Source organism: Opisthocomus hoazin, chromosome 5, assembly GCF_030867145.1.
Source record: "Opisthocomus hoazin isolate bOpiHoa1 chromosome 5, bOpiHoa1.hap1, whole genome shotgun sequence".
NCBI classification, from domain to species: Eukaryota; Metazoa; Chordata; class Aves; order Opisthocomiformes; family Opisthocomidae; genus Opisthocomus; species Opisthocomus hoazin.
The window spans coordinates 18,156,749-18,182,908 of record NC_134418.1 but is presented as its reverse complement, the minus strand read 5'-3'; the positions used below and the strand labels follow the sequence as shown (position 1 = coordinate 18,182,908).

At 40.7% G+C, this 26,160-nt stretch overlaps 1 protein-coding gene across 10 annotated transcripts in view; it reads left to right on the top strand.

The window, feature by feature from the left end:
- Positions 1–26,160, top strand: part of LDB2 (LIM domain binding 2) — a 216,708-nt gene that overhangs the window by 142,619 nt on the left and 47,929 nt on the right. For all 10 annotated transcript variants that reach the window (XM_009934326.2, XM_009934325.2, XM_075420592.1 and 7 more), the window contains exons 3-4: positions 20,056–20,228; positions 25,348–25,470. In XM_009934326.2, the coding sequence (XP_009932628.1) occupies positions 20,056–20,228; positions 25,348–25,470 (296 nt within the window). The remainder of the gene's footprint in view (positions 1–20,055; positions 20,229–25,347; positions 25,471–26,160) is intronic.

Below are 26,160 nucleotides of genomic sequence, written 5' to 3'. Positions count from 1 at the left end.
GGGGCGTGGGTTATGTCATAGTAGAGCACTTTAAATGACAAGAGTTGTTATTAAAAGAAAGTTGAAGAAAATTCTTAGGGAGGAGCATCTTGGGTTTGCCTGGCTCACACTACTGAAGAAGACTTGTCTTGTTTGTAAAAAATTTTAATATTATAGTTACAGAACCCTCTGGGCTTTCTTCAGTGCAAAGTATCCGCTGCTTTACCACTATAAACATTGCAGAAGCTTGTGCATAGGTTTCTGCAAAAAAAGTGTTCTTCCAGTATAAACATCCTTTTTGCAGAAAGCTGAAACAAAGAAAGAAGGCAGTACACTGACATGTTGCTAAGCAGCAAAAAGAACATATGTCAAGAACCATCTATGTCTTTTGTATTACTGCACTTCCTTTCCTCACACCTTCATCACACAAGCTGTTATGATTCTCATGTACCCATAATATAGAGAGACATTGACACAGAAGCTAGTTTTTCCTCTGTTTCTTCTCCATTTCCTTTTTAAAAAATCTAGTGTTAAAGACAGGTCCCTGGTGGGTCTAAGCTGGTTGAGACATTACTGGTTTCAGGTCAGTCCAGGGCTTTAGGCATTTTCGGTGTAGCTGATTAATTCATTAGCTGATGGGCATCATGCTGAAGTCTTTTGGGCCTGGGTTTTTCTCAGAAACGAAAGGAAAATCTCACCAAAAGGGAGAATATTAACCTTAGAAATAAAATTTGCCTCTAGACCATGAGGAGGTCAGCGGTATTCTGCTGCTTTCCTTTGGCTGGGGTGCTTAAGACCTGCAAAATGGTGACTGCCAGGAAAAAAGAGGTAATTTGAAAACACTACCAAGCGGGAGTTTTGAGATGGCTTACACTGACCACTAATTTAAGTTGCTGACCGTGTGTCTTATTCACTGAAGTAGGTGTCGTTTCTTCATAGCAAGTTTGCACTGAAAAAACGTTAAGGTCTCCCTCTTGCTCTCTTGTAAGCATTTATTTGTATGAGTAGTTTCAGTGACATGTATTTGTAAAGTGTCGTGTATTAAAGACCTTTTGCTAATTGATTATGTTTTTTGCAAGGATGTATTTTATGGTAATCACATTCCATGGTTTTAAAAGCGTTTATTTACTGTGAAATTATCACAGAGCACTTTCAGGACACACCGTCTTCCTGATAACAAATGTCTCCTGAAATGAGAAAGAGCTTTTCTTAATGTAAAATTTCAATACTGGGATTATTTTTTATTAGTACAGCTATTTAATAATCTCTTCCAAGTAGTTTCATATTTTCAAGGTCAAGATTGTTTAAAAGGACTAATGGGACCCAAATTTCTTTTCACTTCTATCAGACCAACTATGATGAAGTAATGGTGTTCTGCAAGTTGGCGTTGGAACAACAATTAATACATCAGCCAGGATTCATCAGCCAGGGCATGTGCCTTTTTCCCTATGTGCCCTATGACTGTATGACTAATAAAATGCCGATTTTTATTGTGTGTGGTCCAGCTTCAGAATAATAATCATCCTTGAAGATTAAATTAATGAAAAATCAATTTAGCAATCAAATATTTCAGCCATAGTAGGTGGCTGAGTTAAGAAAGTATTATAAGCAGAATATAATTTCTTCAGCCATATAGGCAGCTGTTGAATTTCTTATTCAACCATCAATTACTACAAAATAGTTAGATGAAATTACAATTAAGTAATGGTTGCAAACCACACTGTTAAAGCACATGTGGAAGCAGCTGTAGTTATTTTAGAAGTGACCATTCTTGCTGCTTGCTGTTGCTCTTCCTCTGGAGGTGACTGACCTCAGAGGGGGACTTCTGTCACGTGCTGCCTTGCCAAGCCACCTTCAGCCCCCCCAGACCCCTCGTTTGGAGTAGGAGCCGTCCCAAGGGCCGTTGTGCTTTCTCCCCGTGGGCTGGTAACTGCCAACAGGGTGACAGCAAGCAGCTGAGGCTGCTCACGTCTTGCGTTGCTCCCGCTCCGCCTGCCGCCTGGCTTTGCCCGTGAGCTCGGGTCTTGGCTCACATGGAGAAGTCGTCCTTAGCCCCTTTCACAGTGATACGTTTATAAAAGCATGCTTTGTGCCTGCATGCAAAGAGGGATAAGCTGTACCTGAATAATATCCGTTTACCTCCTACTACTGTGACTCCTCTTGGAACGTTGCTGTGGTACAGATTTCAATAATATTTACATAGTACAATTATACTTTTATCAAACTGTGTGTAGATTAGGAACTAGGCTATTTAGAGTGGTATTTGCAGTGAAAGTATCTGCAGTAAGCTTTCTGTTTCAATTCCCCGCATGTTCAGCACCCATCTTTATGACATGAGTGAAAATAATTAATTGCTCCTTGATGAAATAATTGCCCCCAGTTTACTGTGTGCCATAGGACATTATAGAAGACATGGGAGAGGCTTTGAAATTTGCTCTCTCCCCTTTCAAGGGAAAATGATGATAAATTAAGGAAGACTTTGGAGCTCATCATAAGCTTGTGATTCCACTTCAGGGCTCAACTGCTCACAGAAAAGCAGTGACATAATAATGCGGTCCAAGTCTTTCCTTTTTATTCATGGTACAAGTTTTTTTTCATACTTACCATCTCTCTCTCAGAGCATTATATGCTCGCTTACATACTTGAGGGGAAAGGTTGTTCTCTGCAAGCTTATCTGGTGCAAATTTCCAGCTATCCTGTTTTAAAACATTTGCTAGTAGGCATACGTATGCAATGCACCATGAACAAATGCCAAAAAAAATCTCACAAAAACTTATTTTGTGTGTTGAAAGAGGATGTGGGTTCAGATGTGCTCCAACACTGCACCACTACTATGTCCTTTTAGTAGTTTTACATGTAGGCGTTTGCTATTAGGTGTTTGCTATTGTTAAAAGTGACAGCTACATCCCCCTCTTTAGGCAAGCCTTTTAAAAATAAGTGTGATTTACATATGGTTTGCATATTTTAAATCATAATTTACATATGCTAATTGACAGAGCATTGCGGTGCCAAATGGTATTGCATGTAGTCAGCCTAAATTGTAAGGAGTTACAGGAAAGTTTGTCTGCTCAAAGGCAGGGTCCTTTCTGTGTCTCAGGAAAGACTGAATCGCTGTTGACTCTCCCCGGTGATGCTGAGGAGAGGTTCTGTATTGCATGCTTCAAAAGTCTGAGTAAATAAACTCAATGGTCTGTCCCGTTTTCAAAATAGATCTTGCAACTGTGGAAGAGAATCATCCCTTGCTATCAATGTCTTTTGTGACAGTAACTTTGTGCCAGATTGTATAGAGATTTGCTCTTGAAATGAGCCTACGTTTCTGTAACATTTTCAAATTTTCTTGTAACCATGCAGAGGAGTCGGGAGATAGAACTGTGGTGTAGAGTGAACCAGATGAACACTCCACTTTGTGGCATGGACTGTCATGACCTGGAAAACAGCAATGCTGCAACATGAGATTCGTTTCTGCAAATCGACAAGGTGTTTTCCAAGAACAAGCAAGATCAGTGGGATACTCAAAAATATGCATTGGAGGAAGCTTCCACATTTTTTCTCAAAAAGGTGTTAGATAGGAAAGGGCACAGTAGGGAATAACTCCTTTAATGATATTTAGGTTGCTGAATGTTGCAACAGTTGACCCATTCTGGAATAATCTTGTGAAGGGCGCCCATTGGGATCCTTCTGCTCTGTAGCAGACACACTGGCATCAGTTTATATATTTTCTAGGCCACTATGTTTCAAACAAAAGCAGATTCATATTACTACTGTCAGTGATGCATTGAGAAGAAAAAGTGAAAAAGACAACAAGAAAACCTGTATAATTTTCCATTACAGTGACACCAGTGTGATATCAATAATATGGATCATCCATCATGCAGCCGCGTGTTCCTGCGGTTAGCAGATACACAAGTGGCCAGTGACTCTTTCCTTCAACATACCTCATGTTGCCAGCGGTACGGTTTTCATTCAGTGTTTCCACCAGACTCCCACTTAGTATCACAGTTAATAAAGACAACATAGTAATTCCTGGTGAATCTAGGAGAATGATTCATAGCCCAGTAAGCAGTTGGAAGAATCCCCCGTAATTGTCATCTCACTGTGCCCATGAAGAGACATCCATTGGCAGTCACCCTCTGGGGACTAGTTTGCAAACCTGGCAGGGAGCACTGCTACATTTGCCTAAGATGCGTCAACCCAACGTACCGTGGTCGGTATAGTGAGTATGGTGTATGGGAAGGACTTGATTATTCCACATCAGTCGGCTAGTTACATAAAGGTTAGGTATTTCAAGTAGATCACCACAGAATATACTGAAATATTCTGAATTTCTGGAATCACTGGGGAGAAAAAAAAGACACCCATGACATAGATATTGTCACTTTTTTCATGATAGCGGAGTGTAAACATAGAAGTTTCTCTGAAAAAAAGTAAGAATTCTTCTTGGTTTCTGATAGCATTTGGGTTAAATTTTACTCCTTATAAAGTAAACATCACTTTTTCTTGACACTGCTAAGAATGTCATTCCTCAAGTGTAACTTGTAGCTCTGATTCAGTAAACAAAAATGTTGTTTTGTTAGTGCTACCATTTGCTCTTAAGTCTTCTCACAGTTGCATGAAAACCTGTGTTGTGAAATTCAGCCATTCCCATCACCTTTCTGGAGATTCTGCAGCTTTAGGTACATTTATCACTACTCAGAACATACGGAGCACCGATAACTTAACAAACAAGTGGCAAACACAAAGTCTTCAATGGAAAGGCTTTGGGTGACCTGCTTGTGAGCGACTTCCATGTGAGTACCCCTTTGAAGGACACTGAGTGCAGCAGACAGCTGACGACATGGGAGAGTAAGATGTGAATGGGATGTCATACAAGTGATGAAACTTGAGGGGAAAAAGCAGGTGGAAATAACAGAGAAGGAGCAAAAGTTCAGCTCCCCTACGCAGCATCCCCACGCAGAGCGAAGGCTTCCTGTGAAGTTGCCTCTTTGGGGGTGTAGCCTGCCATCTGCCTCGGAAGTGGTGGATTTTTAGGAGAAGTTAAAGGTGAGAAATGTCACTCAGAGCCACTGCTTGTGACTACGCTGCACACCACCTCATGAGAATAGCTCTGGGAAATCGAGCTGATGCTGCGTCGCCAGCACAGCGTGCGTGTGGTTGGAAGCTCCTGTTCCACCCCAGCAGGGTATTGTGTGAGTGTGTAGGCACAGAGGATTAGCCTGAAGAAATTCAGGATCACTTCGCTAAATGTTTATTGCTCCCGGAGTGGGCACGTTATGTAAACACAAAGAACATACTGTAAGAGAGGGTCGATATTTTCTGAGGTATAGGTCCCTATATACTGATATGAGTTTCATCTGCAGTAATGGGTGAGACTTGATTGCACGGTGTGACAAAATCAAACCACCCCATGAATCTTCTCTGCAGTTACGTGACACACGTCGTGTTATATGGTGCAGTCAATGTGGGCACCTACTAGGTACGAAGCCCAGGGGAAAAGAGTCTTTAGTGTCACATTGGTTGCTGTGAGTTGTTTTCTATATTCAGTTGAATACATTTAAACATTTAATGAGTTATTTATAAGTTCCAAGCCATAGCTCAGACTGATTTCAGTAATTTCACTCTTTTCCAATGGCAAGCAGAACAGCCATCCTTTTTGACGAACCACTTGCCTCTGACGTTCTTGCGAAGGCAGGAAACAACAAGAATTTCAGGCTCAAAAGCCTGCGAGAATGAACTCCTTCATATGATATTTAGCACTTCCTAGCTCTAACCAGATGTGAGGTATGCAAGAATAACCTTTTAATTTACATCTCTAGCTGTGCTGATTCTAGGAGCAGGATGATAGGAGGGATTTGGATAAAGTACTGTATAAAATACAAGAGTGCTGATCCAAAAAAATTTTAAATGTCATGTTCAGTCCAAGGTTTGTGCAGAGGTCGGGGAACAGCTCTTATTTGTCTAAATTGCTTTCCTTATGCATTACTGTGGGTGATTTTTCCTCCTTTCCTATTCTTTGTAGCAAAATGACATTTTAGTTTTGAATTAATCCACAATTTTGCTAAAAGGAAAAAAATGCCGAATTCAGTTTGCGTTAGGAAGTAATTGCAGAGCAAAGCCCATGTTTTCTGAGGTTTTCAAGTTGTGCTCAATGTGCTTTATTGACGTGATCTGGGCTCATAGGGAGGAGAAGCAGTGCAGCTACCTGTCGTGCATCAGAGTACGGCACTCCTCCTCTGCCTTTACCTCTTAGATGACTAACTTCACAGAAATTAAGATAATTTTCTTCAATTCTTCTTATCATTATGCAAGCAAAATTCCTGCTGTTGAAGTGGAGATCCATGAGAGACCAGGATTTGTCCTTGAATAATGTCTGAAGTAAGATTAGGTTTAACGGGGGGAAAAGTAATTTGAGAATATGCATATATGAGTGTACTGAAAGAAGTCTGACTTCAGGTAGAGATATTTTTGTATGGTTATGGTGAAAAAATGGCTTTGTAGGTGTGTTACTTTCTATTAATCTTCTGTGTAATGGATGCCCACAACATAACTATTTTGGACTGGCATTTTCTGCACTTTATTCTGACATCTTTTTTATTTGGCTTACAACAAATGTATGAATTAGTTCCTACCAAACTTACTATTATATAATAATATATTATTATAGGATATATAATACAATATTATATGTTAGACTTTGTAAACAAGTAACTCAGCTAACTGTTCACTGCAGTAATCGCCACACAAATTTGTTTCCAGATCCTGTCTGGAGTTTGCAATGTTGCGGTTAAAAATTACATTCTTAGTTGAGAAAATTTGAAAAATTATTTGAAAGCCCAGGGGATATATCAAATCTGTATGTGTACAGCGCCATATTTGCATGTTTATGTTGCAAGGTGGAGTATCATTTTTTTTATTATTATTCAGACTCCTGTTTGACCGTAAAAAATGTGAAAGATACCAAATTAAATTGATTTTCTCACATTAGGCGAGTTCTGTACATTTTTCAAATTTGGTAAATTTTCACAGAATCACAGAATGTTCGGGGTTGGAAGGGACCTCTGTGGGTCATCTAGTCCAACCCCCATGCCGAAGCAGGATCACCTACAGTAGGCTGCACAGGACCGCATCCAGGCGGGTCTTAAATATCTCCAGAGAAGGAGAATCCACAACCTCCCTGGGCAACCAGTTCCAGTGCTCCGTCAAAAAAAAATTTATTTTGAAAAAATATATTTAATTTGTCAAGGAAGTTTTTTGAATTACATAGTCATATTCATGTTAAGATATCAGAACACTGAGTTATCGATCTGGATCATTCTCCCTGATGTCAACAGGTACGCTTACTGGCAACAGTGCACTATAACCCTATCAACACTGCTGAAAGATGAATGTTATTCCTAAACCTTTAGAGAAGACCTGCCCACCTTGAATTTCTTCAGTTCTCTAAGAAAATATGTTCCAAGATATTTTTTTTAATATGTTTCCAGTCTGGGATCATGAAGTTTGTATATATTTTTCTGTAATTAAGAGTTATTAGGTTGATATTTGGAGCATGGGGTTCCCTATGATCTCATCATACTTGGATGTTAATAGCTGTGAGTAGCCATGAATTTCATGTCTAACTGAATGCAATCATCACCTTTGTAGCTTCCCACCTGCTAATTTTTGGTAGCAGGTATGATGGACCAGGACAAGGATCATGTCATACTTGTCCTTTTCTTTTTCTTTTTTTTCTTAGGTTTTTAGTTTGGCAGTTGTCAGGCACAGGTGTTGGTCTGGGTGGGCATTTGGGTTGATCCTGTGTGGTGGTGGTTATGTTTTGTGGTCAGGGGGTCCCTGAAGCTGTCCTGACAGTGGCAGTGCAGCTTTGTCACAAGAACAGCATCTTACCTGTAGTGGTTCCAGAAATCACAGTGAGTCGTTGTGGCAAAAATATATCAAGAAGATGATACAGTGACTGTGAATTGTGGAAAAAATGTGTCATACAGCTAAAAGGACAGAAAACATAGGAAGAGGCTGCTTCAACTTCAACACAGATACATTACAGCAGTTATTACTGATGTTACCTTTTTCAAGTTAAGAGCATTCTGCATCGCTGCATAAAATTTTATTAAAAACTACGTATAACGTGTGTTCTGACTGAAGCTTATAAACCTGTTACATTGCTTGCCCTTTTCTGAAAGCGGTTCTTTATTATTTGATGTTATTTTGTCAGACATCTGATTTGCGTAGCTGAACACAGAGCTCTTGCCTCCGTTTTAAGGGTAATAAACAAACTGCACTTTTAAAACCAACAAAATATTTTTAAATGGTAGAATATTTTCCTAATTATTTTGTCTAGTGTGTTGAATACCTTTTTACTTTCTCTGCAGTTAGCTTCCATGAGCTTGAAAGAGAAAGAGAAAGAGAGCGGGAAAGCAAGCTTTGCTGCAGAAAAAAAGAAATCAAAGCCAACCACCAACAGCTTTTTGAAAAAGAGTGTTCTGGTTGTTATAAAACATGTATATAACCGACAACTGATATTATCCACTGGTGAGATATTGTTCATACATCTACAGCATAAAATTACCAGAAAAATCATGCTGGTTATCAATCCACACGTGCTCAATGCAGTTTGAGGATTTTGAGAATGCCATTGTGTATCTTTTATCATATCGCACTAACCCCTCACCTCCCACCAGTTCTCCAGACACACTCCCCACTACGTTATGTCCCCTTTGATGCACGTATCAACACATTTCACCTCTGATATTTTTCACCTGAACGTGGACCGTGCTGTGATGCTTGACTGACAATGCTTGAGCACGAAGTCCTGTGTTCGGGGAAGGGACTGTCTTTCTCCTTCACGTCACCTACCTGTGGGCTTCAGACTTGCCATGAAAAGAAGTCTTCCAGCGTTGAGGAGGTCAGCTGTGCCTGTATGGCAAATGCCTCTGTGAGCCCGTTCTTCCCACACACCAAGCTGACCAGATGCGGTGTGGCCATTTTCATCCAGCTCAAAGCCCAAACAAATGTATCCTGCCTCCTCATAGGGTTTACTTGTGCAGAGGTGAAGCCACACTATGCAACCTTGTAGCTTTTGGCTTACTCGGAGTGTTAGCAGAGCAAGTTATTGTCGGCCTACAATATGTTTTATAGACACCTTCATGGCTGTGTTTACACTGTACTAACCACAGCGAAGGAGTAGCTTTAACTAACTTAAGCGAGCTGCCATAAGTACTGTTAGTAGTTTTCTCTCAGCAGAAGGGAGCTGGTGGAAGACTCCAGAAAGCATCCAAGAACATTGGAACAGGCTGCCCAGGGAGGTGGTGGAGACACCATCCCTGGAGGTGTTTAAAAAACGTGTAGATATGGCACTTCAGGACATGGTTTAGTAGGCATGGCGGTGTTGGGTGGATGATTGGACTTGATGATCTTAGAGGTCTTTTCCAACCTATGATTCTATGATTCTATGATAAGAAAGGTAAATTCTGCCTGAGCTGAGCCCTGTGAGGTCCTGGCAGCCTGTGCTTGTTCTCAGGCTTCTCATCAGGTGTGGTGGTGGTGGTGTGAGGTGCTATTCTGGCAGATACAAACTGGACTGAAATAAAAAATAGGATTTATCAGAGTTGCAGCTAATGAAAGGTGTATGTTGCTGCTGATTTTGCCTGGATCTGAATCAGGAGCTTTAGAAGTGAAAAAGCTATCCACTACAAATGGTACTCTGTCTCCGTCACTCATAGTTTCTCTTTTAACATTTTTAAGGGTGAAAAGGACCTGTGCATTATTCAGATCAGTACTTTGTTAGTTGTTTATTCTTTCTGCGTATAGGGTATAAATGTTTAATAGTATTTCTAGAATACATGTAAGATTTTTTAAATTTTTTTTTCCCCTGCTTCAGCTTCCCACCTCAACATGGTTCAGAGGAAAGAGTGGAGATCAGAAACTGGTAGAATTACATTTGTAGACATCTGTCTTCAGAGCAACTTTGCACCAGCAAATATAGCACAACAGATCTTCCTACACGCTTTCGTAGCAATAGCTTGAATATTTACACAAGTCAGCTAGGGGAAGATCCCCAGCATAATGGCCAAATACTTTGCAGGTAGTAATTGGCGTGGTTCCAGTGACTTGCTTAATTTTTGTGGAACTGTTTGGATGCAGATCAACAGGAGATTAATCCCGTCGATTGCAGTGGAATGGGTGCACTGGTCCGTTAACCCACCACCAGCACAACTGTGCCACAGAAAGGCAGACACTCATTTTCTGCGGCAGCTAAGGTTTGGCTTTGAGCTGTCTGTCTAGGTTCTGCCCCAGATCAGCTTGGGTACCTGCATGAAAGAATTGTGGAAGTATCTAAGGGTATGGCCAACATGACTTTATCTAGATGACATTTTGCTTGTGCTTTTACATAATTTTATGCTTCATGCCATGTTTAGTATTCTGCTAGGTCAGATGAAGTCAGGGGTCAGGGGTGTGCTTGATTTAATAGAACTGGATAGTTTGCCTGTTTTTTGTCTGTTTCTTTTGGTGTCCTGTCATTTGAATTTTCTGGTTTTGCCTTTATTTCTTGAGACGACTTTTCTGGGTATCATTTTCTGTTCTGTGTCGGTCCTTTATGCTGCTACAGATTGCATTTGTTCATCTAAAATGCCTGTCCTGCACAATTTCCATCATTTTTACGGTCTTACATTTTGTCATTTTATGCTGGAGTTTGGTTGTGGTTTGTTATGTTTTGACAGTGGTTTGTCATACAGCTGTGAATAACCTCTTTGGCTTTCCTTTAAAACTTTCTTCTTTGCAGTTGTTGAACAAAGTTAACTGAAATACTCTTTCTTCAACCAGAATGATTAGCACAGGCAGAAGCGTGAGTGGCTGTATACTGCAGCCAGGCAAACCACTTCTGCTGGATTTATTTGCATTCAGATTTTTTATGCAAATAGAAATATTATCTTCGCTAAAATATTCATGTATAGGTCTTTGCTGGGGAGTGATGGTTTTGCTTTGTAAGATGTGGAAATTTTACAGTTCGAACTGGAGCTCCCGCATTGAAGGTATGTCTTTTGTCTGTGGAAAAAGAATATGGGTAATCCCCTCAAACACTGCTCCCCTCCAGCCTGAAAAGTCAGCTTAGACCGTAGGCTTCCTCAGAAATGTGCCCACCATTAGATTTTCTGAATTTTTCAATGTGGGGTAAGAGTCTGGCCTGCTCTGTACTACTAGAATCCTAATTAAGTTGTTTAAGCAACAAACTGTATGGGCTCTGAGTTTTCATGTTATGATCAGTTAGCAGACTCCCTGAGTTCTTAGAGTGTTGTCACTGGATACAGAGCGCAAGCTTAAAGCTTGAAGCTGGTACAGAACAGTGCAGGGCTGGTGTTCTGCTATTTGTGCTGGAGTTTGAGGTGCTGAGACCTGCAGGAAAGGAGCTGAGAGTTCAAGGTGACTGTGAGCCAGCAAAGAAGCCAACAGCCTCCTTGGCTGCCTTAGGGACAGGGTGAGGGAGGTGATCCTTCGGTTGGTGCTGGTGAGACACAGCTGGAGCAGGATATTCAGTTTGGGCTTACCATTTAGAAGAAAGACATGGCTGTACTGGAGCGAGTCCAGAGAAGAGCCATGAATTAAGGGCTTGGAGGATCTGCCATATGAAGAGAGGCTGAGAGAGCTGAGACGGTGCGGCGTGGAGAAAGGGCATCTTATCAATGTGTGTAAATACATGATGGGGACGGCGTAAAGAAGACAGAGCCAGACTCTCCTCAGTGTTGTCCAGTGAAATGCAAGAGGTGCTGGGCATGAACTGAAACACAGAAAATTCCATTTAAACATAAGAAAAAACATTTTCCTTGAAGGATGGTCGAACATTGGCACAGGATATCCAGAGAGGTCGTGAAGGCTCCATCCTTGGAGATATTCAAAACCCCACTGGACACAGTCCTTGGCAGCCCACTGTGCGTGACCCTGCTCTGAGTGAAGGGTTGGACCAGAAGATGCCCAGAGGTGCCCTCCAAGCTCAGCTGCCATCCTGTGAAAGGGAGCTTGGACTCTGCCGCTTGCCCTCTGCATCCCCGGGTCCACATTGTCTTAGTCTGAGATCTGAAGACTCTGGATGTTCTAGTGAGCAATTCTTTAAAGGCTGGTAGTGTGCTGTCGGTATAATAAGGAAAGGGTTGGGAGGAAATGCAACTGTAATAGGTAGGCTGGCTGAACCTTAATGAAAAACTATGCTGATGCAGTTTAGCTTTGTACTGAGACAAACAGAACTTTTTATAGTTGTTTTTTGACTATTTTTACCAAAATGAATTATAGTAAAATATTGTCTGTCTTCAGAGAGATGACGGATTTAAGACTGAGTTGCAGATTATGTGTCTGTGAGAATAAGGCTCATAAGGTGGGGAGTTAAGCTGAGGTCTCATTCTCATGAAGTTTCTGTTACTTGTTCTTGACTCAAGTGTGTTTTAGAGGTTTGAAGTGCTAGTTACAGACTTTAGAGGGAAGGAAATACACTGTCAACAGTCAAAATTATACAGGCAAATCCTCACCAGGGTAAAATGTTGTTAGGAAATAATTATTGGAGAAGAGGCAGAGTCAAACGTAACACAATGTTTGAATTACACAGGATAGAAGGAACTGGAGAGGGAAACATAGACATTTACAATTTTATAAGTTTTAATATTTTGGGTTATAGCTTTTAAGTGTAGGCAATATCATTGACATAAAAATAATAAGACATCGCAGATACCATTAAAGTATCATGGATCAAAACCAAAGCACACCAAAACATTGGGTTCTGGATGGGGGAAGGATTCAAGTCGCTCAGCCACAGTGCTGAATCCATGTTACTCATCTCACTTTGCAGTTTTGTTACAAAATTGCATACAAAGCCAAAATGGTTGGAAACCTTAGACTTCTCCAAAGTGCTAAGTAGATCATTACAGATAAAAACAAAATTGTAAGGATATGGGAATAATATATATACGGCTAATTTTACCTCTTGAAATGCTGTACTTTATAAGCAATATGGAGGTAGCACTTCCACTGTCTTCTGAACTTCGTGGAGTTTAAAATCTGTAATGTCTGTAGATAATACAGATGTTTTCTGAATGTTTAAATATAATGTAATATATTACTAGTATACTACTACTACTGTAGTATATTATATTATTGCTGCAGTTGTAATAGATTTTAAATCATACATTTAATCTTACTTAATATTTAATTTATGTAAATATCTACAAATTTCCTGTAATTGGAAATTAATCATATATTATAATTTTTATTCTATAAATAGTCTAAATGATAGGAACCCAATCTTACCCACTAGATAGGGAGAAAAAAAGGATAGGCCTGTGTGTGCCAGATTCTGCCTTGGATACATGTGGGTGGTTTAATCAACATGGCCCACACGTCTCTGAGACAGAATTTGGACTTATTAGACTGTATTTTCACTGCCTTTTTGTGCCATACTATCAAATCTGACAGTAGCTTTTCCTGGGAATTGACAGATTTATGCTGTTTGGGTTTGAATCCACTCACCAGACAAGGTCTTTCAAAGGTGGAGGAGCGCTCCCACAAGCGCAGTTCTTCCAGAGAGCAGGTGACAGTACCAAAAACTGGTGCTTGACTGGTGTCCAGCTGCATGGAGGGATCCCTCCCTGCATGTCCCAGCCAAATGGACTGTGTCTGGGAGGGAACGCACCTGACGTGCGGTGTCACTGGGACAAATCTGGGCAAAGAGAAGTATAGGCTGAGTAACAGCAATGATATCACTACATAACTCCATGAACTTTTGCTTTGTGTGTACTGATTTGTTTATTTAATTTACAAAAACATATGCAAATGAACATGTCAAGCTCTGGCCCACACAGTTGTCAATAAGCCATGCCCAGAGATGTCAATTAACAATTTACAGAAAGCTCGGGCTTTCTTCTATGTTGCTCAGGAAAGCTCTTTTGCAATCAATGGGAGATGGTCTCCTGGCTTCCCTAGCCTTTACATCTGGTTGAGGGGGCGTTACTTATAGCATCTCCATTTAATTACTGAGATCCAACTGCGATAATCTCGCAAGGAAGAGACTTTCATGGTCTGCCTAGAGCTTTATAGGACAGCTCAACATTTTGTGTTGGGAGCCAAAACAACCCCTGGCTCCAACCAGTGGAGTTCCTCAAGCCCGTCTATAGCATGTTGATGAGATAATCAGCTGCAGGCTGCACCAGAGCTTCCAGACAGAGCTCCTTTAAGCTAAAGGCAGAGGGTGGTTTTTTCATTCTGTTGCTGATTCTGTGGAACTTTAAAGGCTTTTTATATTTTACATTTTTATATTTGTGTCTGTTTTATTACTTAGTTTATATCATAGCTCTAATTGAAGACATAGGACTTGACAGGATTCAGAGGACTGAGAGGATTCAGAGCTGCAAAAACCAGCCTGTAAGCAATAAAACCAATGTTTTGTTTCATTGATTAACACTTCCATTGTTTCACTTCTGTACCAACTTGGCAGTTATCTTACATGGGGTATACGTATATGCCAAATCCAAGTCTCTGCCCCTGAGAGCTTCTACTGTAAAGGCAACACATGAGCAGTTCAGTGAACAAGAAGGGGTTTGCTATCAAGCCCTGCTTCTGCAAATATGTCATGAACCTTCATTCTGTAGAGAGGGCATTGAGATTTTGACAGCTTATCTTTGGAACACAAAGAGGGGAAGTGTTCTTCTATTCCTAGCCCACAAATAATACCAGTTTCCTGTGAACTAGAAAAACATGTTTACTTTCTGTTTTATTCAGATCTTCCTTGGGGAAAAAAAAAATGCAGCAGTACCATCACCACAACATGGTGTGTGGTGGTACCGCCATTATATTGCAAAGTGTATTTTTGACTGGCTTTCCACCCATATCTAGTCTGAGGCTTGCAAAAACTCTGAACTTCACAAGTTATGGCCATTCCCTCCTAGAGATCTTTGGACTTTTTGGCTCAGTTTGGGATGGAAAAATACTTTCAAAATTGAACATATTCCTGAGACAATAAAGTATTTCACACTCAGGCAAACATATTGAAAAGTGGAAATAAATGAAAGGAGCGCATGCAAAAAATGATTGCTATGATCGGGATGACAGAGAGGTACCCTAATCATTACCTTTGCATGCCCAGGCCAGAGAGCAGGAGCGTGACCTAAGTGCCTCCCTCCTCAGGAGGCGGGCCTTGGGTTATTTAATACGTCACATGGTTTAATTCTTTTCTTTAGCATTCCTCAGGAATAATACTTGTAAAATAATATACAATATAGCTCTTACTGACCTATAAAGCTTCTTGCCTATGTTCATGGATTGCATTAATTGATTTCTGGACCATTCACATTCAAGGGAGTGTCAAAAATCTGCCGATCTTACTTCAGTTCTAAAATTGTATTTGCATCTCTGATCCACCAGAAAGTTATACAACACCACATGTAGCCAAGCCGTTACACCACTGAATAGGCTAAAGTATGTCATTCCAGCAGGTGACAGGATTGTATTTTGTGCAAAAGAGTCATTTTGAATACGCCTTTCTTATAGACATTTTCATATAAAGAAGTATTACCTGTTGCTAAATCCAGCTGATCTTTATCAGTTTGCTTTGCTACCTGGGGATTTGCTAGCACAAATGAAGCAAACGTTACGGGGCAGTGCCTGCTTCTCACGGGAAATAGTACATCCTCAGATACTCGGCTAGGGATGGAGGATGCTGCCCAGGACAAAATGATAATTTAAAGCAGCATTCCAGTGATCTGGAATTAATGCCTGAATGCTGAGGGGCAGGTGAATTTTGCTTCTACTATATCCAGTATCTGACAATGCAGGGTGTCACATTTCACACTATAAAAGAGTCTTTTCTGGGTAATGTGACTGTAAGAGCCTGTTAGTATTTGTATAGATGCAGGTATGAACCTACGTGTGCTTTCTTAAGACTGAATATTGGGCTCAGAGCCTCAGCATCTGCAGTCATGGCTATTCCAGTGTATTCTTGCAGGCAGATGATATAGCATCTCTTATTAATATTGTTTGATAAGTCCCATTGAAAGGTCTTCTTTCTATTTATTTAGAATTTTGCCAGTCTTGACCCAATAAAGCTGAAATTGGTTTTGCTTTTAGCCCGTTCTTTTTTATTGAAACCAAAAAGGAATTCTTCTTTCCCTCCAAATGGAAAAATATTGTTTTGTCCATGTTACAGAAGTCTTACAGCTTTGTTTTTTAAATGCCCAAGAATGTGTATGCTCTGGAGTAGGGTCGCTCACCCTTAAGGCAGGGGTTTCCCTGTTTTCCTGTTTGCGGAAATCTGACTGAATTTCACAAATTTATATATCTTTGGGGGAAAAAAGCATCATTCTCCAGTACTCAGTTCAGGTTTTACTAGAGTTTGACAGCTAAAATTTCCAAGGGCTCTTGGGACTGGGACTCACTTTCCCAGTAAGGCTCCTTGCAGGAGCCCAGCGGGGCTATCCACGTGCCAACTGTAACAACTAACAAGCCGCGCTGCAGCTCAGGGCTGTGTGGGCTCGTGGACAATTCCACTGCCAAGCCCGTGGGGAAGGCCCAGGCAGTGCTGCCCGCCAGAGCAGCGAGCCCCTCCTTCTCCTGTGCTCCTGGCGGATGCACCCGGGATCCGGGTGGCCTTGCAAAGGAAGACCTGAATGTAGCGGAAAGAAGAGGGAAGAGGAGAAGAGAAAAGAGAAGGGAATAAAACAGGGTGAGATGACATTGGTGCTGGAGAGGGGAGAGAAGCAGTAACTGGGAGGTAAAAGGAGAAGATGGAAGATGATTAAATAAGGGAGAGTCAGAAGTCAATGAGAAAAACACGGAGAAAGGGGAGATGCTTGACTGGGGAGGGGGGTGGGGCAATGACACAGAGGGAAGAGGTCCTCTTGCCTGGTCCCTGCCTGGATGGGAAGCTGGAGGAAGAAAGGGATATGGGGTTCCTTTGGAGAAAGAATCTGCTGTTAGGAGGAGGCAGAGTGGGGAAAAGGGCCAAGAGAGGATCTTGGGGGGAAAAAACCACAAAATCAAGATCCAGAAGGAAGGCTTGGACTGCTGAGGCAGGGAGCCTTACAGAAGCCAGAAAGGAAATCTGCCTGGCAGTCCAGTGCTGGAGCAGGGATGCTTTCAGGCCCCCCTGACACTGGGGAAGGAAATGGCAAGAGTCTCCCCGTACTCAAACTGCTACTGCAAACGCTCACTCTTGGAGCTCCTGTGGCAAAGATCTGTGCGCTGGCTCTGAGGATAGCCATGGGATGCCTCTCTAGGGAAGTGTGGTGTGAGAGGGAGGAGCACTACAAAACCATGCAGAGATACATTTTTAAAACTGTATTCTGCGACTAAAAGCCAAGCTCTAACACATGAAGAAATTCCTATCAGAGTAGCATACAAGGCTTCATTCAGCCCTGTTGGTGTGAGAAGATATTTATTACACCATATGCTGTTTAGACTGTACTTGCCATTATTGCCTGTGACTGCCTCTGGGGAATTGCAAACCCAAGACCCAGCCCGCGTACAGCTCGCTCTGTGCTCTGCAAGGTGTGAATTCACATTTCTGGTGCAGGGATGGCTAAACTACATCCTGAAGTGGCCACAGTGTCAAGTTGTCCTACAATCCTGCCCTCACATTACTCAGAGTCCTCCTAGGGAGTAGCCGCCAGCTGGCTCTGGCAGAAGATACATGGGGTTGAGATGTATGGTGGCAGAGAGGTGGAGTGTGTACACCCACGCCAGAGCACATCCATCTACTGCCAGAAGAGAAGGAGAAGCACATTTGCCACATTCGTATTCCTGTGCCTGGGAAAGGACTGTATGCTGGACATTTGCATTAGCTATTTTCAGTTTTACAGACAGACAGGGTCTGCATGTGCATCTGTCATTGAAAGTCAGGTTTCATGGGGCGTATCCTTGTGGGCACCTCTATTCCTCTTCATCCTTTTGGTCCCCCACTTTGTTGTTCACAGTAGCATATTCCTATGGCAAACACGGATAATGCTTACTAGGAAAAGTAATAAGAATAAGGTATTTAATGTATTTTTAGCCTTCTTTAATGTGTTGTAGCTGTGAATACAAGGCAAAAAGCGACACCATATGACCATGCTACTTTGGGAATGGTCTATAAACTGCAGCTAAAATAGTTTCAAGACATTTACGCAGTGCAAAAGTCACGTGAATAGAGGTTTATCACAATCAGTAGGAATGCTGGATTTTCATATCACACATTCGCTGCTTAGGATGATTAGCAGGAAATTTAATTTGCACTAATTAGCCTTAGGGGAGCCAGAAATTAACTTGATGGGTAAATTTCACATTTTACTATATACCATACCAACATGGAAAAATTTGAGTTAAAGCCTGAGTTAAGTCTTATGCCAATACACTGGACTTCACTTTCCCTAAATTAAATTAAATTAAAAGACCGTGGAAAATTAATATATGCATGGTGAGTGGGTGGGGTTTTTTAGGAGGTAGAGTCGTAGAATAGTCTTTCAACGTATTCATTGAATTGTCAGCAACTTCCAAAGAGTGTAGTATATTTTTGTACATTAAATTATGTTAATACCTAATATTACAGCAAAAGCTTTAAGAAGTCCTAATTTTCTGTATTTGTGTATTTTCATTATATAATGTGCGTTATGACTGCACATGCAGTATTCCACATTGTAACGCACAGAGCAGAAACAGTTTTCACAGAACTACTGTGAAAATGCCATACTTTTTAATTTACAACACCCACTTGCAAATACATTTTTAGGGTCAGGAGCCTTTGTTTGTACGCTGGAAAAATTCCTATGAACATAATTTTTTTAGAAATTATTCTCAAAAGTATACAGCAAATGAGGCAGGCATGAGTCACCACATACTTCTAACAGACAAATAAGAATTAGGAACTAATAAACTCTAATCTTGCCTGTTGACGGGGACTTTTCTATATCATTCTTCCAAAACACAGTTTAGATTTCTTTGTTTTTCCCTCTGTAAAATGGAGGCAATTTTTATGTATCCACCACTCGGAATTACTGTGGATTGATTAATGCATGCAAAGCAATGAGTCATTCGGTATGGAAGTATCAGTCTATTATAAAGTGAAGTGTTCTGTCATACCAGGCTTGTGGTTGTATCCAAATTTATCTGTAAAAAAGGAAATGGAAGACATCAGTTGCATACAAGATAGTGGTCTTTGATGTCAGTGCTTCTGCTAGTTTGTGCATCTGAAATACACCCAGAAGCTCACTGTTACTAGTATGTATTTGGAATTAGACCTTTTAGTACTTACCTGAAACAGCTATTGAAGTGAGAGGTGTGACTTCAGTGGGAGTTTTGCCTAATGAAGTACTGCAGAACTGCGTACCTTGAGTCCGTAGTTTGGGGTTTAGGTGGTGCAAATAAGGTAGTTTAGGTGTCTGCTCAGAATTTCTAGCCTATGACATAAATGCTTCTGGTCTAAACAGAGGTCTCAGCTGGGCCTGTGGGTAGTCATGTGTTGTGTAACTCATCATACTGCAGTCTCAGGTCCTTCAGTCCCCAGGACTCTGAGTTCTCAGCAGTAGCCCTCCTGTTCAGTCAAGAGTGTGTGTGTGTGTGTGTGTGTGTGTGTATGTGTGGGTGGGTATACATAAATACACACGTGCCCACACACAGGCAAACATAAATGTGTACTCAACCCCCCTATATAAATGTGCTTTGCCTTTTTGGGTGTACGAGTATATTTCTGTAAATGCTCGCCACTTACATTTATACATTTATGAGTAATATCCAACTTTCAGTCATAATTGACACCATGTGGCTTTCTGTATAATAATTACTTTGGGACAAAAAACCTTGCAGATGGTTTCAAGAGTGACTCTAACTCGCCATCACTGTAAGAAGATAAAATAAGATGAGCCCACTCCCTCTGAATGGAGTAAGCCGTTTTCATTGATTTCAATGGGAGCAGGCGCAACTTCATTTCTACAGCAGACAGAGAATATGTATTATATTCATTAAATGAAAGTTTGATTTCATTGAGCTTAAAATTATTCATGTTCTGTTAGCAAATGGTTTGAGATTTTATAACCTAGAGCATTTGCTGAATTCTGCTTTGTATTTTCCTCACAGCAATTGGAAGGACCCTCATTCCTCGTTATTTTAGCACTGTCTTTGAAGGAGGTGTAACAGACCTGTATTACATTCTCAAGCACTCAAAAGAGTCATACCACAACTCATCCATCACAGTGGACTGTGATCAATGCACCATGGTCACTCAGCATGGAAAACCCATGTTTACCAAGGTAACAGGGAAGACTCAATAAAGCATGTTGTTGGTTTGTTTTTTTTTTGGTTTTTGGGTTTATTTTTTTTCTTGTTTCAGTGTATATAAGGGTGAAAAATACTGGCTGTTGCATTTTTCTGGTAGACTGAGATTATTTCTAATACTGAAAACCCTTGAAGCCATTTAATTACTATTTTCTATATTCATTACGTGACTGGAAAATTCTGTGGGCATCCTCTCCAATTCTCCCAGAGAGACTGCAAGAGAAGCACGTAATGCCAAGCTGCCGGCACCATCAACTGTATGTGAATTAAATTCAACCTGCCCATCTCCTTCTCTGGGCTTGATTTTAAAGCAACAATGAGATTTCACATTGCTGGTACCTACCATTTAGGATGGTATGCGTTACATTTGATAGTTACCCAGTCCAAGGACTACAAATCTCTGGGAAAATAGTGATTTAACAGAGTAGGATGCTGGTCCAAAGGGCAGTGAGGTCAATGAAAGGAGTCAATTGGTTTAAACATGCTCTGGATCAGGCAGTTAGTGAATATTCAATATTTGTAATTGATAGTGAATTCCCTTCATGCATTGGCCACTTCTAGTTCTGTAATTAAACTGAGTGCCGTAGATTTATAAAAAACAGTACCAAAGAGGGGGAAAATGCAAATTAAATGAAAAATTTTCTTATATTACAAAAATCGGTAAACTGATTTTCAAAATGGAAATCCATTTTGTAAATTGACAGGAAATTATGATTTTCCATCTTGTACCTGTTCATCTTTATGAATTTTAACCTTTGCATGGAGTAAAGCACAGAAGGAGAAGACGCAGCAGGAGGAGATAACCCATCTGTGTTGCCCCTGGCCTGAGGAATGCGGAAGTTTTAGAGTCAATTAAGGCACTGGCTATCGGCAGCATCGTGACCAGAACCATGGCTTATGTTGTTTTAGCACGCGCGTGAGTGCCATCCCTTCGCAGCGTCTTCCCTGCCATCTCCGTGGCTCTTGGGCTCGCAGAAGGAGGGGAAGCCGCTGCTGAGCTGGGAGGTGTGCGATTCATGCCGCCGTTGTTCCAGCTCTCCCACTGCAGACCCCTGTGACTCATCCAGACACAGAGAGAGATGCGAAGAGAGGAGACAGTCCCACCTCTGTGCCACCTCCCTGCTCAGGAGGAGCAGTGCGTGCTGGCCACGTGCAGAGGACGTGACAAGGATATACAGTAGCTGCTTCTCTGTGGGGCTCCCTAAAGCAGTTTCTGTTTGTGTTAGCTTTAATGCAATAGCAAATAAAAGGTGGTGGGGTTTTTTTGAGTCAGGAAATACAAGATGCTTTTCTCAATTCAATTAGTTGATGTTACTTATCATGGCACCACGTTACAGTGTTGTTACTTTGGGAAGGAGGCTTGCATCCAGCAAGCCAAAGACAGACTCGCAGCCGGAGCCGGGCAGGGGCACACCTCGTGGGAGGGGGGCCACCCTCGCCTCCCGCAGCAGCGTCCTGTTGTGTGCAGTCTGTCTGTCCGTCCGCTGCAGTCCTGGCAGCGCACGGCCTGCTTCAGCCCCGACATTTCTGTTGTGGATTCCAGTATAAACCTCCGTATCCCGGTAGAAAAGTTCAGGTGGGGATGTGATTTGGATTCTAGGAGAAAAATTAGGAGTTTTTAATGGCTGTGTGTTTAAAATATGACTGTGTTAGTAAGGGCAAATTTGAAATAAAACACAGTAGTTGGTGGAATAAGGGAGAAAAGAATGTGTTTCTCAGAAGTTAGAGCTGAATGTTGTCTCAGCTGTGCATGAGTAACTTCTAGCAGAGACACCAAGGGCACAGATCTTGTACCCCAAGGTAAGCTCCTGCTCTCACAGCATCGGTGGTGGAACAAAGCAGACCTCCCATAATACGCAGCACTCCAGTGAACTGTGTAGCTCTGTAGATCATGTCTGAATTTGATCCAGTGAAACTACCAAAAGGGTGTTTTTAATGCAAAAATACAAACTAACGATATTTGTTAATAGCTGTTTCAGTTTCACAAACAACTTCTAAGCTGCAAATTCACTAACTTGTAGTATAATGGGCTGAAACAGTTCTCATCATGCATTGAATCAGGAATCCACAGCTACATTTTATTCATTTCAACATTTTCCTGTAGTAACTCACTGCATACTGCAGTATTGGACAAGTATATAAAATGGCATTTCCAGTTTTTTTTCAAACAAATATGGCTAGAACATGCCTAACAGTAAGAATATGAATAGTCCAGCTTGTCTTTAGAGGGCAAGAGGTCCTTAGAAACTGTCACACACTTAAAAATTTTTTATCAAGGTATAAATAAATAAAGAATTTAATACAATCCAATGGCATGAATTATATGTGGTAAAAGGAGACTGAAGCCCTGACTACCATGTTTGTTTACCTGGCAGATGCTTCATGTTTTTCTCCAGGTAAAGTAAAGCCTTAGGAGTCCTCCTGAGTCTCTGTTTTCACCGTGTTTACCGGCACTCCAACTTTATGTGTAGTCAAACTGTTTTTCTGCAGTTAGCGATGTTTATATTTCCCAATAGACTTGGAGAGGCGAGCTTTGCCTTCACCTTTAGAGCAGTGAGCACCCCATGTTCGAACCATTGTCTTCCTGCAGCCAACAGTGGGGCCGTCAGCTGGATTATATGGGTGAAGCCCTTGAAACTCAGTGATTTTAATGCTTACTAACAATCTCAGGCACTTCCCAGGTCTGTATAAGCTTTAGGTTTCTTTTCAAGGAACGACTCAGGTTCGAGAAATGGAAGTTAATAAAAGAGGAAGACTTCTAAAAGATACCTGGTGTTAGGAGAGAAAGAGTCTGAGCAATAAGGCACAGGACTAAAGTTGGTTTTTGTAGGTGCAAACAGTTGAAATTCCTACACTTAATAAGTGCAGTGAAGGGGTTAAAAAGCTATTGGTTAGTTTGAGAAATGTTCTTTTTTAGTTTTTTCCTGGCCTAGTCTAGAGCAACCACGTGATATACTGAATGCCTGCCAGCCTCTTTCTTGTTGATCCTCCGGAGACCATCTGTGCTGGGGGCATTGATTAGAGTGTGTCTGCTGGGATTACATCTTTTCTGTTGCCATGCCAACTAATCAGCTGATTTTGGTTACCACAGAAACAAAATGTCAGAGCTCACAGTACGGTAACATGAATTCAGCACAACAGAAAATGTTTTCTTAATTGGAGACCCTTTTGATTTTTTGGATTCTATGTAAAAGGCTGCTTTTTTTAAAAAAAAAGTCCCATTTAAAATAAGAACTGCACCAATTTTACTGATCAAAAGCAATGCGTAAAATTCCGCTCTGCATAAGCAACTTAAATTCCTTTATAAGATGTGTAAATTTTTACCACTGTGATATGAGGAATGTGTTTCGGTTTTTCTATTAAAATTTGTTAATGCCAGTGCATAAAATAAATCTGTTAAGAGCTGTAGGGTTTTGAGCTTAAGAGAGCAAGCATTTGAGAAGCCACAGGTATTAATATAAAAATATATAAACCTGAAATATTTTCATGTTAACTGGTCAGCAATCAGGGTTTTTGGCCTCAGCACAGTAACATAAATTTTTTTTCTTCTTGTATGAATCCTTATGTGTGTGCATGTGTACTCCTGTGTAATTTCTCCTCATAGTGCAAGTGATGTGAAAATCAAAAACAGGGTCAAATGACAAAATAAGTCACATTAAAAATTTGAAGGCGTCACTAAGGTGTGTTGAAAAGGGCAGATGAGAACCTGTTGCAAGATTCTTCTTCATAGGTCTGCAGTGATTTGCCTGTATAGTGTGCCTGTTAGAATTACTTACGTGCTTTTGCAGAAACAACCAGAAGGAAAACCTATGATGATGCTAAGTGAACTGTTAACCAGAAAAGCCACACATTGCCCAAGTGGGAGCTAGCCAAATCTGAGTTGGGGCTTGTAAAGAGGCTCAACAGGCTCAGCTGAATCTAGCATGGCAAGTTGTTTAATCAAATATTAGTTGTATTAAAATTAAAGTTGCAGAAACCGTTTCTTTTGAAAATTGTGACACCCTATTTCCACAATATCTCTGCACCCTGCACTTGCAATTTTACTTTGAACACGAGTTGTAAGTCTGAACATCCAATTTAAAAAAAAAAAACAACGACAGAGGTAGGTAGTTTTCAGATCAGGCATCATTTACAGTACTCCATGGTACCCCTAGTCAAGATACTATGCCAGGTGTATGTTTTGCACCTTAAAGAAGACCACAACCACAGTGTTTTTTCCACAGAAAGTTGTGGACAATTGTTTAAAAGTCTCCAGTTATTTATTTTATTTTTCATCCCAGGTAGTACCTACTTGCTGCATTTATTCCTCCCATATTTTCCCCCGTCTCTTAGACAAGACCCCTCACAAAGCTGCATGAGCCACTTTTTGTGGAAGCAGCTCTGTTGTCAATGACTGCAACCTCTCCTGTCCTCCTCTGGCTTTCAGACCTGCCGTGGCAATGCAGCTTGTACAGCCTGATGGCAGACACCCCATCTGGCTTTTCTTGGAAGGCGGGATGAATGAAAGTAGATAAGAAATGAAAGAAAAATAAAAATGAGATAAAATGCCTGGAAAAGACAAGAACACTTGGAAAAGACAAGAAATGAAAAATAGGAGAAAAATCAGATTTAACCACAGGCATCCAGGGCACTGTGTACTCCAACTGGGCATGAAAGGAAGGTTTATATGCCAAGCTATCGTAAGGAAAGGACAACGTAAAACAGGTTGGGAATGACTGGTTCAGCAACTTGACATCAAGTGCGCACAGTTGCACCACAACCACCTCCACTGCGAGGTTCAGTCATTAATTAGCAGCAGCAAACTGCGAGGGCAAGAGAATTGATGCAATAAATAAGATTTAGTACACACAATATTCTATGTTTGTAAAATGCTGTAAAATCTATAATATTATAAGTTACTGTCTCCATGGAAAGGCCTATGAAGTCATTTTCCCACATTCGTTTTTTCTCCCCAGGAGAAAGAAAACAATTAATCTAGCAGAGATGAACAATAGAATACTGCTCTGATATTTTTGAATGTTGTTTAATCGATGATACAATACCATTGAAAACAAAATTTGTGGGAATTTATTTCATGCATTTTATGTATTCTAGGTATGCACAGAAGGACGTCTTATCTTGGAGTTTACTTTTGATGATCTTATGAGAATAAAAACATGGCACTTTACTATTAGACAGTACAGAGAATTAGTCCCACGCAGCATTCTAGCCATGCATGTAAGTAATCCCTTTTTCTCTTGACCTAATGCAAAGAGATGAGATTAGGTTTATGAAGAACTCCAGCAAATTTCACACCCAAGGCAGTTAACTATAAATATTTTGTTTTGCCTGCAACTACATCCATTTAGAAGTTCTTTCATCAGTCCCTTGTTTCTCAGTGTTCTATTGTTGCCAGTGTTGATATGTTTTTATTTTGTTTAGCACATAGATTTCCTTTTAATCCCATTTGGTAGTCTGAATGATTTAGGCTCAAAATCTGTTCTTATTGATATGAACTACGCTAAAGTCAGTGAATTTTCATCACTGTAGGTATGAACTATACTTAGTCGTTAAACTAACGTTACCCTTGCCTGAGACAGAAAATAAGTAATTACCGAATATGTATTTAGAAACCTTCATAATTTTAATCTAGATCTTTTTTCCCATTTCAAGACTTTTGTAATTGAATGAAAACACACACAATAGAACATTAAAATATTAAATATTCTAGAAGTTGAAGTGAAAATATTATAAAGTAGATTGTTGCGGAGAAACAAAGTACAGAGTCTTATTGCCACTTTCAGTTCCACACTGTAGAAGCATTCCGACTAGTAGTGCTCCGTATACAAGATTAATTGCAGGACTGTAGTTTTACAGAGGGTAAGAACACAGACCCAAATACGCGCCTGTATTTTGACACCCAGATAC